General features: G+C 41.5%; 1 protein-coding gene across 5 annotated transcripts in view; it reads left to right on the forward strand.

Annotated features, from left to right (window-relative positions):
• Positions 1-14674, forward strand: part of LRIG1 (leucine rich repeats and immunoglobulin like domains 1) — a 139345-nt gene that overhangs the window by 42278 nt on the left and 82393 nt on the right. For 3 of the 5 annotated variants that reach the window (XM_007520626.3, XM_060202914.1, XM_060202916.1), the window contains exon 2: positions 5026-5097. The exons of the other annotated variants lie outside the window; for them this stretch is intronic. In XM_007520626.3, the coding sequence (XP_007520688.1) occupies positions 5026-5097 (72 nt within the window). The remainder of the gene's footprint in view (positions 1-5025; positions 5098-14674) is intronic. 5 annotated transcript variants of the gene reach the window in all.

The raw sequence follows: 14674 nt of genomic DNA on the forward strand, positions 1-14674 counted from the left end.
ATGGCTTTTCTTATTCATTGAAAGCACAAAAGTCACCGCATCTAGGTTGACTAAGTAAGAATTGAAATGTCCACTTGTGATTATCCTCATTTCCTTGCAATTTACTGTAGTCTCAGTGCCAGTAAGTTCAGATACTGTTTAGCTTCTTAATAAGACTAGTTTATGAAAACCCTTTTCTTTAGTAGCCTGTCTAAAAAGTAGAGCCTGTGTAGCAATTTAGAAATGTCAGTGCATTTCGTCTGCTTAGGAATGAAGGATCATGGGATATTGTAATTGAAAATATCTTTGCTCTAATTACTAAATTGCTGAAAAATACACATGAAGGAAATAACTAGCTTTCTGATAGTACAGAACAGGACCACATTAGTTGAGACCTAGATCCTGTGAGCCCACACCCAATCCAGCCACATAGGGGAGCCAGGAAGAAGTCTATCACTTATAATCTTGGTCAGAAGTTGAAAACTGGAGTTTCTCAAGTGACTTGCAGAAAGTTTTTGGCTCATCCAGGGACTTTTTTTTTTTTTTAATCCGGGTTCAAGCCCCCGGCTCCCCACCTGTAGGGGAAAAGGCTTCACTGGCGGTGAAGCAGGTCTGCAGGTATCTGTCTTTCTCTTCTTCTCTCTGTCTTCCCCATCTCTCTCTATTTCTTTCTGTCCTATCCAACAACGACGACATCAACAACAACAACTACAACTACAACTACAGCTACAAAACAACAAGGGAAATAAAAGGGGAAAAAAAGTCCCTCAGCGTGGATCAACAATGGTACGGAATACTCCATTCTCTGAAGGAAGGTTGGACAACATACTCTACCTACTACCCAAGGAAGATGGGTCAGTAGTGCAACCTGGAATGTGCCTAGCCATGACCACAGAATGCAAACTCAGACCTATAGGGATGCAGAGGTTACATAGGCTCCTGTGTTGAATATGGGTGCCATATCAAATCGATGGGGTTTACAGTTAACAATATTTATATACTTCCCCATATTTGGGGTCTACTCTCTACCCTGATCCAGCTTTCTAGTCCTTTTCCCAACTATGACACCATCACCTCAAATAATAATCTGGGTCCACCTGCATACTAGATGTCAGGCTCAGGCAAAAACTAGTAAAGTCATGGGTCCCTTGTAATATACCTAAAATAGACCTACCAGCTTTTTTTTTTTTTTTTCCAAAATGGAGACCCCAAGTCTTCATCTGCAATATTCTTGCTTTTAGGTTCATGAGTAGTCAGCAGTTTGTTCTGCTTTATATCTTAACTCTTTTTCAGCCACCAGGTTCCAGATGATACCATGATGCCATCCCTGGGCAGACAACCCTACCATGTGTCTTGGAGACCTGCCTCCCCAGATCCCTGCCCCACCAGGGAAAGAGAGAGAGAGATTGGGAATATGGATTGACCTGCCAATGCCCATATTCAGTGGAGAAGCAGTTACAGAAGCCAGACCTTCCACCTTCTGCACCCCACAATGACCCTGGGTCCATACTCCCAGAGGGATAAAGAATAGGGAAGATCTCAAGGGAGGGGATTGGATATGAAGCTCTGGGGTGGGCCTTGTGTGGAAATGTACCCCTCTTATCCCATAGACTTGTCAGTATTTCCATTTTATAAATAAATTTTTAAAAAAAATGTTGGATAAGAAGATAGCATACTGTTTATGAAAACAAAACAAAACCCAACCCTTCATGCCTGAGACTTCCAAGTTCCAGGTTTAATCCTCAGTACTACCTTAAGCTAGAGCTGAACAGTGCTCTGGAGAAAAAAGAAAAGGGAAGGGAAGAAAAGAAGAAAGAAAGAGAAAAAGGAAAAAAAGTTATATGAGGAAGTCTAGCTTTTCTTGGAAACTAACTGATTTGGGGGCCTTGTGATCGTGCACCCGGTTAAACACTACTATATGATAAGAACCAGGCTCTAAACCCCCAGCTTCAGGGTGAAGCTTCAAGACTGTGTAGCAGTGCTGCAGGTGTCTCTCTTCCTCTGTCCTTCTACCTTCCCTCTCTATTTTTGTCTTTATCAAAGAAAAGAAAGGGAGGAAAAAAGGAAACAGAATGACTGCTGGGAACAGTGGATCTGTCATGTAGGTACTGAACTTCGGTGATAATCTTAGTGAAGAGAGAGGGAGGGAGAGAGACAGGGGGGGAGAATAGAATAGAAAACTAAGTGGTCTTCACTACTTGTGATTGTGGAAATAAATATCTTTGTGACTGCTGTGTCACTGAGTGACCATCCAATAACTTGATCACTTTTGTGTTTCTGAGCCTTTCACTGATGCTTTCTGCATTCCAGCTCAACAACTCTCTCCGCCTGTGGTGATATAAAAAAAGGTAGTTACTGCAAATGCACAGAATCTCTAGACCCAGGAACAATGTTTACATTCCCCTAGTCTATGATAATGTGCACACAATAGAAGAAAACCTTCATCTGTCCCGTCCTTTTCCTGACATGAAAGAATTTTTTCTTCTACCTGTGTGTTTACTTTTCCGATCTCACCTGTTGACTTTTTTGTACCCAATCATAAATACCCCCAAGACAGACAAGTTCATACTTGACTTCAGTATGTGGTTTAAAAAATTACTACCTTCGATTTCTATGGTAACATAATCTCTGGACAAATTGCTTTTAATTTAGTCTATGCCCTGAGCACAGATGTGCTATTAATCGCAAGAGTAGTTTGACTTTTATTTAGATGAATGTCTTGAGTTGACAGTGAAATGGTTATCAGTTCTAAGTTAGTATTGATTGGAATGTCTCTGGAGGAAGTTTAAAAGATTGTTGCCACTTAAGTGATGTCGTGCTGCTTACGAAGTAGACTTTATACTCATGATTCGTAGTCCTGTTAATTGACAGTAATGCCAGTGAAATTAATAGCTGAGCTGAAAAATATTACTCTCTTGGGCATAGAGAGGACTGGGTTATTTGGTGGCTGGAAGCGAGGTTTATATAGAGCATGATTAAGTTAAGGCTCATTTGGACCAACCACATCTGGATTCAGTTCCTGAAAGTTGAAACTGGTCTTGGTTGAGGGTGTGATCTGAGAAACTCAGCCGACCAAGCCAAGCCCAATTGGCTTCTCTTTTGCTTTTAAGGAAAGAGTTTATCAGGAGGGAATGAAGGGGAAAGACCAAGTTCTGAATAATTGGGGCAGATCTTATACCTTGAAAAGGGCTGCTCTATGCGCCTTTCACTGCCTTTGATTAACATCAGTGTGAATTTCCTATGGCCCTGACTACTACTATTTCATTTTCTAAATATTTATTCCCTTTTGTTGCCCTTGGGTTTTTTATTTTTATTGTTGTAGTTATTGTTGTTATTGATGTCATCGTCGTTGTTGGATAGGACAGAGAGAAATGGAGAGAGGAGGGGAAGACAGGGGGAGAGAAAGACAGATACCTGCAGACTGCTTCACCGCCTGTGAAGAGACTCACCTGCAGGTGGGGAGCCGGGGGCTCAAACCGGGATCCTTCCTCCGGTCCTTGTACTTCGCACCACTTGTGCTTAGCCCGCTGCACTACTGCCCGATTCCTGGCCCTGGCTTCTATTCTTCTTCTATCACTAATGTTTATTAATTGATGACAGAAATACCATGTTCATTTGGGGAGTAGGTTGTATCATAGCCTTCAGTCTTTAAGGTTTGTTCTACTTTGACTATACATCTGAGCATCTTTTAATTTTAAGCAATTTTTTTTTTAAAGATTTATTTGGGCCAGGTGGCATGCATTCTGTGGAGTGTACATGTCACCAAAGCAAGGACCTTGGTTCAGGTCCCCATTCCACCCCCTGCTGGGGGAAATCTTCAAAGCAGTAAAGCAGGGCTGCAGGTGTCTCTCTATTTCTCTTCCCTCACCCTTTCATCTTGAATTCTCTCTTGTCTCTATCCAAAAAATAAATAAATTAAAAAAAATAGTCCCTTAAGTAAATAAAAAAATTATTAACATGAAAGAACTGGGTCATCAGTCTAGCAGGTGCAATACCAGGGATTGAACTCAGGAGCTCACGCTTACATGTGCTCTGGGGCCAGGTGGTAGCACACCTGGTTGAGTGCATGTGTTACAATGCACAAGGACCCAGGTTTGAGCCCCTGGCCCCCCACCTGTAGGGGGAAAGCTTCATGAGTGGTGAAGCAGTACTGCAAGTGTCTCTCTTTCTCCCTCTCTACCTTCCCCCTTCCTTCTCAATTTCTGGCTGTCTCTAGCCAATAAATAAAACGTTTAAAAAAAGTTAAAAAAAAAATTCTGTGCTCTACCCACTGCACCACCTCCCATACAACTAGTCTTAAATTCTTATTTATGCTAGATCTCTTAATCTCTTAATCTCTTGCACTTTTGGCTCAATAGTTGTTTATTGTTAAGGACTAGCTCCTACAGTGTGTAATTTGTCAGCATTCTTGATTTCACCCACTAGGCTCTTTTCCTGTCTGTAGTTATGACAACAAAAATTGTCTTCATATATTGTCAAAATGTTATTCCTGGTTAAGAAACACTGTGTGTGTGTGTGTGTGTGTGTGTGTGTGTGTGTGTGTGTGTGTGTGTGTGTGTGTGAGAGAGAGAGAGAGAGAGAGAGAGAGAAAAGGGTCAGGCCCCACCCCCATTTTCTTTTATTACCTTATGTTGTATGTTGCTTTAGTAAATTATTAACCATAAAAATGTCATTAAGAATGCCCTTGGATTTGATATGGTTCCAAGAATTTTGGTCACCACTTTGAAAGTTGCTAAGTGGTGAGATGATGTTGCTTGAACATCATTTGGATTTTGCCTACCTCAAGTGACTGACGGTTTCTCAGTGACCTGTTTACAGATGCAGATGGGGAAGAGATTCATTTGTAAATCTCAATATCAATATTTAAAATAATGCATGATAGAGTTTTTTGTTGTTGTTGTTGTTTGTTTGATGGGTAGGGAGAGTGAAAGATACCTGAATTTGGATATAATGCTGACTGTTGACTCATACACACATACACACACACACACACACACACACACACACACACACATTTTATTTCTTTCTTCCCTCTCCTTTTACCAGAAACCTGAGTTACAACAAGCTTTCGGAGATTGACCCCGCTGGTTTTGAAGACTTGACGAATCTAAAAGAAGTGTGAGTGCTTTACCCCAAACCTCTGGGATCTAGGGGTGGGTAGGGAACATTGCAGCATCTTCTCTTGCTCTAGAGCACCCGTCTAAACGTGTTAAAAAGAGCCTCCTTGTAAGGGCTACTGTAGACAAATTATACTTTTCCCTCAGATCTCCTTCACCGCAGCCTCTCTCTTCCTAGGCTGTCAGTGACAAGCGTGCTATAATATAGTAGCTGCAGACTGCTAGAAAACACAGTACATGGTGGATGTCTACGAGAGAGTTCTGTTCTTGTTTAGTGATTGGATTAACACACCTGGCTAATCCTTTCCCCCACAGTTCCCAGGCAAAGTGGCCTGCTCACTGGGGGCAACAGCTAGAAAAATGGACTTTTTTTTTTTTTTTGGATATTTTTTCTTTTTGCTTTCTTTATTTCCTTTTGTTGCCCTTGTTGTTTTATCATTGTAGTTATTATTTATGTTGTTGTTGTAGATAGGACAGAGAGAAATGGAGAGAGGAAGGGAAGACAGAGAGGGGGATAGAAAGACAGACACCTACAGACCTGCTCCACCGCTTGTGAAGCGACTCCCCTGCAGGTGGGGAGCTGGGGGCTCGAACTGGGATCCTTATGCTTATGCCGGTCCTTGTGCTTTGCACCACCTGCGCTTAACCCGCTGCGCTACCGCCCAACTCCCAGAATGGACATTTTCTTTCCCCCCATCTCTAGTCAAGAGCAGGGTGTTAATGCCTGTGAAACTCTTTGCTTGTTGTCCCTCACAGTGTTCTTTAAATCAGACTTCAGTCTTCTTTTCCTTTAATGTAAAAGAATTTCACCTTATTTTGTTTCTCTTATCTGAGATTTGAAAGGAAACACACACACTCCCTACCTCCTTTTCTCTCTCCCCCCCCCCTCCCTCTCTCTCTCTCTCTCTCTCTCTCTCTCTCTCTCTCAGAATCAGCGCATATCGTCCAAGTGGCCTTGAGAGAACTACTGCAGTTTGCAAGGGTAGTTAGAAAGGAAGTAAAGGCAGGGCTGTTGAAAAAAAATGGGAGTGTATGTGCTCTCTCTCTCTCTGTCTCTCTGTCTCTCTCTCTCTCTCTCACACACACACACACTCACACTCTCACACTCTAATAGAATCAGCCCATATCTTCCAAGTGGCCTTGAGAGAACTACTGCAGTTTGCAAGCGAAGGGATGGGGACACAGAACTCTGGTGGTGGGGACCATATAGGAGTATGCCCCTATTAATCTTAAAATTTTGTAAATCAGTACTAAATCACAAATAAAAAATTAAGGAATTTTGCCTGCAGTGGGGATGTTAAAAAGGACTTTTAGCTGCAAAGGGGGGTTACAGTCACTTCTGAGTCATGCATACCCACTGCACAAAATTTGGAAACTATAGAAATATATAAAGATTTATTAGAATCAGCAGGGTTATCATTCATACAGGACCGTCATGAAAAGTATATAATGGGAAATACATAATTTCAGGGTTAACTATGTATTATATTTCCTTTATTATTTTATTTTTGAGTACTCTGCAAATTAAGATTTTTAATAAGCCATTTTAATTTTTATGTAAAACTGTTCTACGTGGCTGTTCCATAAATCACTCACTCAGTGCTTTAGTTGTTAGATATTTCTCTTTGACATTATCTGGTAAGTTCCCTCCATAGTTTGGTTATTGTATGTAACTTAGAAGAGTCTTTATTATTATTTGACTCCATTGTTGATAATTTATCTAAAGAAAACTTGATTTCATCAGCTAGTACATCTTTTCATCCTTTAACCCCTCTCCAAATTTTCTACATTGGTGTTCCTAGGTTCTATGTTTAAAGAAAGGTTTGGGCCAGGGAGGTGGCTCAGTGGTAGAGTATGGTCCTCACATCCATGAAACCATGGATTCAATCCTTATTACCACATACAGATAAAAAGGACAAAAATAAATGAATGTCATAAATAGTTGAATGATGCTCTGGTCTTTCGATAAACAAACAAACAAATAACGTTTAAATCTTCAAAGCAGAAAGAGTGGAGTTGGAAGGGCCGCTTGTACATACTTTGTCTGGGACCCTTATTTATTTATTTTTTCTTCTCAATAGTCAATAAGCCAGTGGTAGGCTAGGGAACTTTAAAGTGGGCAGTTGCTAATTTGCTGGGACTGTCATGACAAAATACCACTGACAATGACACAAATAATAGAAATATGTTTCTCATAGTTCTGGGAGCTAGAAGTCCGTTAAGGTGCAGGCAAACTGCATTGGCTTCCTTATAGGCTTCTCTCCTCTCTTCGGTTTGCAGATAGCCTTCTTCTTCTTCCTCTTCTAAGTTTTTTTTTTTTAATTATTTATTTTTCCCTTTTGTTGCCCTTGTTGTTTTATTGTTGTAGTTATTATTATTGTTATTGATGTCATCATTGTTGGATAGGACAGAGAGAAATGGAGAGAGGAGGGGAAGACAGAGAGTGGGAGAGAAAGATAGACACCTGCAGACCTGCTTCACCGCTTGTGAGGCAACCCCCCCGCAGGTGGGGAGCTGGGGGCTCGAACAGGGATCCTTACACCAGTCCTTGCGCTTTGCACGATATGCACTTAACCCACCGTGCTATCGCCTGACTCCCTCTCCTCCTCCTCCACCACCTCCTCTTTTTTTTTTTTTTCTTTCTCTAACAGAATGTACTGCTCATCTCTGGTTTATAATGGTGCAGGGGAGTGAACCTGGGACTTTGGAGCCTCAGGCATGAGATTCTCTTTTCATAACTATTATGCTATCTACCCCAGCCCAGCCACTTTCTTCTTACTTCTTTGCATGGCCTCTCTTCTGTACACAGCCCCCCTGAAAATTTTTGTGTTCAGATATTCTCTTTTTGAAAAGATAGCAGTCATCAAAGTAAGGCCTATACATATGATTGCATATAACAATAAAAAAAACCTTTTTTTTGTCACTGGGATTATTATTGGGACTCAGTTCCTATACTATGAAACCATAGTTCCTAGTAACCATTTTTTTCTTTTTAGTTTTTAAAATTTATTATTTTTTATTTGATAGGACAGAGATTGATAACATGTGCACTCACTGGCATGTGCCACTGTCCAGCCCCATCTTTTTCCTTTTTGATAGAGACAGAAATTGAGAGAAGAAGGAAGTTGAGAGGGAGAAAGACAAAGATGGCTGCAGCACTGTTGCACTACTTGTGAAATTTTGCCACAGCAAGTGGAGACCAGGTCTTGAGCTGGGTTCTTGTGTGCGATAATGTATGCACTCTACTCGGCCCTACATAAGCAACTTCTGTAACACCCTAATCTCCAAATGCAGCCACATTTTCGACTAGGTTTTCATCATATGAATTTTGAGGGGTTTGAGTCCCTCTAAGATGAGAAATTCAGTTTATCAGGATCTAGTTGGGTTGATAACCCACTGCCTTCCCTGACTCAGATTAATACATATAAACTCCCAACTTCTGTGTTAAGTCTCAAAACAAAATGCTTCCTTTTAGCATCAGGTGTGATCAACATTGGCTTATTTCTTTTTGCATGTTGAAACTTTCATTTAATATTCACTTTAGTGCCTACTATGTGCTGGCACTAGCTTGGATAGCAGTGAGTAAGACAGCCCAATGAGGCTAGTGCTAGGGTGAGACAAGTGAGGTACAAAATTTGATATTTTTAAAAAGTCAACATGAGGGGGCCAGGTATTGGTGCACAGGGTTAAGTGCCTATAGTATAAAGTGCAAGGACTGGCGCAAGGATCCCAGTTCAAGCATCTGGCTCCCCACCTGCAGTAGGGCAAGTAGTGAAGCAGGTCTATAGGTGTCTCTTTCTCTCCCCCTCTCTGTGTTCCCCATCTCTCTCAATTTCTCTCTGTCCTATCCAACAGCAGCAGCAACAACAACAACAACAAAAGAAACAACAATAGAAAAAAAAAGATGGCTGTCAAGAGCAGGAACTGTGCCCCAGAGATAACCTTGGAGGCAAAAAAAAAAAAAAGTAATAAAAATATCATGAAGAACAAAATATTGGGTTGTTGGAAAAGGCACTACACATTTTGCATAGAAAAATATAGAAAAAAGTACATCATGACTTTTCCAACAACCCAATATTTTGAATTTTAAGTAAAAATAGGAAAAGTATTCCTGAATTTTCCTTTTGTTTCAGGTCCCAGCATGACTTACTATGGTGCTGTCACTGAACCTGTTTTGATACAGACACTGGCTTCTCAAATCGAGGACATTACACATCTTGCATATAATCTGTCCAAAGTGCCTATTTTAATATTATTGTAAGGGCCCCAAACTGATCCTTGCACTTGGTAATGTGTGTGCTCAACTAGGTGTGCTACTGCCCAGCTCTATCAGTATATTTTTATCTTGGTTTTTGAGGTTTTTTTTTTTTTTTTTTTGCAGCCCTCAAAATTCTTTTGTATCTCGAGGAAAGAAGAGGGCTACTGTCTCTATGTGCTGGAGGAGGGTGTGTGTGTTTCTTGAGCCTGAATTATGGGGGACCCAGTAGGCCCTTAATGAACCTTAAATTCAAAAAATCAAATTTTAGGTTCATTGACTTCCCCATTGGACACCACAGGTGGTGTGGTCACTGCTTAGTTAATATTTTTAGTGTTGTCCTCTCTAGAACCCATTTGTTATTATTTTTAAAATATATTTATTAATGAGAGTAATAGTGAAAGAAGCAGGGAGAGAGGGATGGAGAAAGAGGGAGAGAGAGAGGGAGGGAGGGAGAGGGAAAGGGGGAGAAGGGAGGGTAGGATGAGCAAGCCAGAGTACCACTTAAATTTGCAGTGTCAGAACTCAAACCCTCATGCTTGAGACTTTATCAACTGTACCACCTCCTGGGCCACATGTCTCTAGTTCTGTTGTTCTATTTGTTTCCCCCCAATGTTTTGAACTCTTGTTTGATTTAACCCCTTTGACCTCCAACCCTTAGACTACTTCTACTGAGTGAATGCAGAGTAAGAGCACCTAGCCTCCAGCATTCCTTCATCAGGGCTGCTGGCTGTGCACCTTAAAAATGAATTTCTCACATAACAGTAGCTGTGGCAGTCTTGGTGGCACCGTCATAAATCTTTGGTGACTGCTCCCCCAGTTACTCCACAGATCAACTTTGTATGGTCTGAGTTTCTTTATGATACTTGTTTCCACTTTGTGGAGGAGAAGATGAAGCTTGGGAAGGCTAAGCAAGCCTGTGCAGTGTTACATGGTGGGAAAGCTGAGAGTCCATTTGGTTCTACAATCTGTGCTTTTTAACCCTAATGCTAGATGCATAGTTAAGAAACAAATCCACGAAGGCTGGTAGATTGAAGCTTATACCACTGTGACTTCCTGCAGTCCCAGGCATCACACTGTGGGATAGGGTGGAGGAGACAAACTCCCTAGTGCCATAAAGAGCTTTCCCCTGAAGGAATTCGAATACACGATGAAGGCAGAGAGTGGCCTTCAGGAGTGCAGGATAGGGAGGTGGGGTAGATTATCAAAGAGAAAAAAATCACAACCAGCAGTGGCTTCTCAAGGAACTGGGCTGCAGTGTTTCTTAGGAGTTGTCACTCCTCAGTCTTGCAAGCCACCTGAGTCTGGAAATGGCAGTGAGATGGCAACCACAGACTGGCCAAGCTGAGAGCAGTGGTTTCACAGTGGTTTCATTTTGAAGAACCAGAACCACAGAGCACCATGGGCCAGTGAGAGAAAAAGTGAGCCCATTGGAGGCTGCTAGAGGACATGAGGACACTTGTGCAACTGCTGCCAAACCACAGTCTTAACTGCCCAGAGTGCTGATGAGGAGAGCCCACCAGGGAGGGGGCCTCTAGCTAGGGGTCCTGGGCCACGAGCTCCTCTATTAATAAGAGGGGCTATTTATACCACCCTCTCTAAAAACTGCACTCAGATTACATTACATCGCCTGGCCTGAGAATGCGTAGTGTGGGTGCTGCCCTGTGCTTGCCAGGCCATTGACCTAAAGTGTTCTTGCAGGTGGCACGGAGGCCTGTGTGTGCCCTGCCTGTGGATATTTACGGCACACACTATTCTCCCAGCATGTGTGCATGGTGTATTTAAGGGAGGGGTTGAATAATGAGGGGGTGTCCTTTTGAGGCTCTGCTTTTTGCCTGTCAGTTAACACTTGTTAAGCATTTATTGTGTATCTTGCTATAGCCTAAGCTTTGGCATTTAATTATTTCAGCCAGATTCTGCCCAAACCCTATGAAGCTGGTGCTTATATTATTTACAGTTTTTGCAAGATGAAACTTTAAGGCACAGTGGGGCAAATGACATACTATTGCCATATCGTTGTAAGAGGTTTTAATAGGGCTTAAATGAAGCCGAACTGTCTGGTTTCAAAATCTGAGTAGTGTGATTGCCTCCTAAGGATCCCTGCTCAGCTGCTCTGTAACTGCTTTAGTTTCTTCTTTTAGGTTGGGACACTGATTTAGTACCTTCCTCAAAGGGAAAGTGCTGCTTGTAAAGCACTTACCAGGAGTCTAGCAGAGTCCACCTTCGCCCTTGGTATTGTTGCTTATAATTATTAACTTAAAGTAATTCTATCCTGTGCTTGTATACTAAAATAACTGTAGCTGGCCATCTGGTATAGAAACTGCCATACCATCTTGCTGAAATAATTATTTACTCTCAAGCTGCTAGAGCTACTGATACCAGTTACTGGTCAAACGGCCCTGACTCCCAAATTTATGATTCTGTGTTATATCAAGGACTTTCTTTCTTCTTTCTTTCTTTCTTTCTTTCTTTCTTTCTTTCTTTCTTTCTTTCTTTCTTTCCTTCCTTCCTTCCTTCCTTCCTTCCTTTCTTTCTGTTTTTTTTTTTTTCTAAGTAATGAAACAACTGATGGTCTACCTCCCCATACCCCTTGTCCAACTGCAACTTATTAATCATAACTCCCTCTGTATTTGGAAACAAAATGGTTGTGATTAGAGGACTTGTTAAAAGTACAATTTATTCATACTATTTATCCCAGCAGAAGAGTAATCCACAGCTGGTTAAAAGAAATGCATTACGAAGGGGGATAATGTGATAGGGAACCATCTGTATCACACACAGCATTTGTGTAAAAGGAAACGTGCACGCCACTAGCCACTGGCAGTAGAAGCTTCCTCTTGGAGCCACACCAGAAGACCAAAGTGCAAGGAAGTTTTATTTTTCCACTGTATATTCCTGGTATTCTATTTTGAAATTATTTGGAAATTTTACTGCATGCTTATAGTAGCCATTAAAGAAATAAATTAATGTGGCAAAAAAAAGGAAAGAAAAAAGAAAAAGACCCCAAAGCACTATAGCCCAAAATTACAACGTAGATTTGTTTTTAAATTTTATTTTGTCTTAGGGTGTGGGAGTGGTGTAGGGAGAAGGAGTTGGTAGGAGGGAAGGAGAATCTAGACCGTCAACAGGGCAGATACAGTTCTGAGAATGGGACCTGAGATCTCAAGCATGCAAGTCCTATGTTTTTCCCACTTCACCATTTTCCTGGGCCCACCACAGGTGTGCTTTAAAAAAAAAAAAAATTGAATCTGACTGAGTTTGGAGTAGGGCACCAAAGTAAAAACCTCTGGGTGGAGGGTGAGGGCAGATATTCAGCTTCAGAGTGTGTGTGTGTATGTGTGTGTGTGTGTGTGTGTGTGTGTGTGTGTGTACACACACAAAAATCTTTGGTGGTGCAGTGCTAATATACACTGCTATTAACTTATAGTCTAAAAAAAAATCTATATAAAAATTGTTGAAATCTAATTTAGTTGAGATGATAATCAAAACATTCCAGAACATAATTTTCAGCATTCTGCATCTTATAAACATTAAGAACTTCCTTGAAGCACTCCAAGTAAATGGAAGATTGGAGGAGAGCTGAAAGCCCAGTAGACTCAGGCTGACTGACCTGTGAGTGAAGAGGGACAGGCCCATCTCCATTTACTATCCCTGAAGTTAGGTGTCTAGAACAGCCACATTTACTTTGCATGTAACTCTTCTGGGTCCAGCATTATTGGCTAACATTCACAGTCTTGTAGCATCACAGACACTTCTTGGCCCTAAATCATCAGTAAAAGGTTCAATTATAGAGACCAGGCATTTAGGAGGATTTTTAGGGTCTTGGATGGAAGTAAATTGGGAAGGGAGTTTAAAAGGAGGGGGAGTAGACAGTGTTGGATATCAGATTTCATCAAATAATATCCTAAATTTCCAGGGTTTCCTTATGCACAGAGACTGTGCTAAACTTCCCTCAGGCCCTTTCCCTCCAGGCCTCGGCTGGCTATGCTATTTTTGACCAGTCTATTTCAGTCTGGCAAGCTGGTGAACTTCAGAGCCAGTTGGACTTCCATGCTTCTGAGGAGAGTGTTCTCATTTCAGCAGAGGATAGAGAGAACAAAAAGGAAGTCAGTAGCGGTGGAGCTAACAGGCTTAAGTTTAACTCAGTTCTTTTTAAGTAGAAATGCTGTAGAAATGAGCTGGCCATGCAGTTCTCCATTGGACCTGACTCTCCTCTCCATAAATCAAGCAGCCCTGTTGAGAATAGACCCTGTGATTTCTGTGTAAATCTGTTGACTCAGGGGTACTGATCCAGTTTAACTTTAGCCCTAGTCTGCCACACCTGTACACTTTGCTTCCAACAGTTTTGTCAAGATTTGACATCATGGATGCTCCTTTTCTTTGTTCATTTATTTATATGACATTGAACTGTGGAGCAGTTTGTTATGTGTGCAGTAGTGCAGCCTGAGACCACTCTCCAACGAAGTTCCACTATAGGGAAGACATGCTGTATGTTTTGGGTTTAAAATCAAGCCATGTTCCAGACAAGCCGAAGCACAACTACTGTACCTTGGAAGGGATTATGGACTTTTTGGCTTCCTAACCTTTCTGCTGGCTGCTCACCTCAGCTTTGCAGTCATACTTGGGTTCTTCTCTTGCTTTTGTCCATTGCTAGTTGTATGATCTTCATGACTTAACCCTAAAATTGGCTTGAAAAGCTCCCCCTAAAAGGTAGGGAACAGGGAGTCGGGCTGTAGCACAGCGGGTTAAGCGCAGGTGACGCAAAGCACAAGGACCGGTATAAGGATCCCGGTTCGAGCCCTGGCTCCCCACCTACAGGGGAGTCGCTTCACAGGCGGTGAAGCAGGTCTGCAGGTGTCTATCTTTCTCTCCATCTCTCTGTCTTCCCCTCCTCTCTCCATTTCTCTCTGTCCTATCCAACAATGACAACAACAATAAGAACTACAACAATAACAAGGGCAACAAAGGGAATAAATAAATAAAATAAATATTAAAAAAAAAGGAAAGGAAAGAAGAGGTTCTTCTTCGCTTAAAACAAAACAAAACAAAAAACAAAAAAAAGGTAGGGAACAGTTATATTACCTGGTACCTAACTCAAAGTTGTCATGACATTATAGAAGTACAAGTAGGGCTGTTGCTGTAATTGTAAAGAAATTGAGAGGTAGTGGTTAAAAACCTAGATTCCCTGACTTACCGTAACTTTCGACTAGTGGCTTTTATCAGATCACTTAACATCTCACTATTTCAGTTTCCTTGCTGGTACAGTGGAAACATTCACAGGATCATTGCTCCCTCCCCTCAAGATCTAAAGAAGAACTCTTAC

This window comes from Erinaceus europaeus, chromosome 12 (genome assembly GCF_950295315.1).
Source record: "Erinaceus europaeus chromosome 12, mEriEur2.1, whole genome shotgun sequence".
NCBI lineage: Eukaryota > Metazoa > Chordata > Mammalia > Eulipotyphla > Erinaceidae > Erinaceus > Erinaceus europaeus.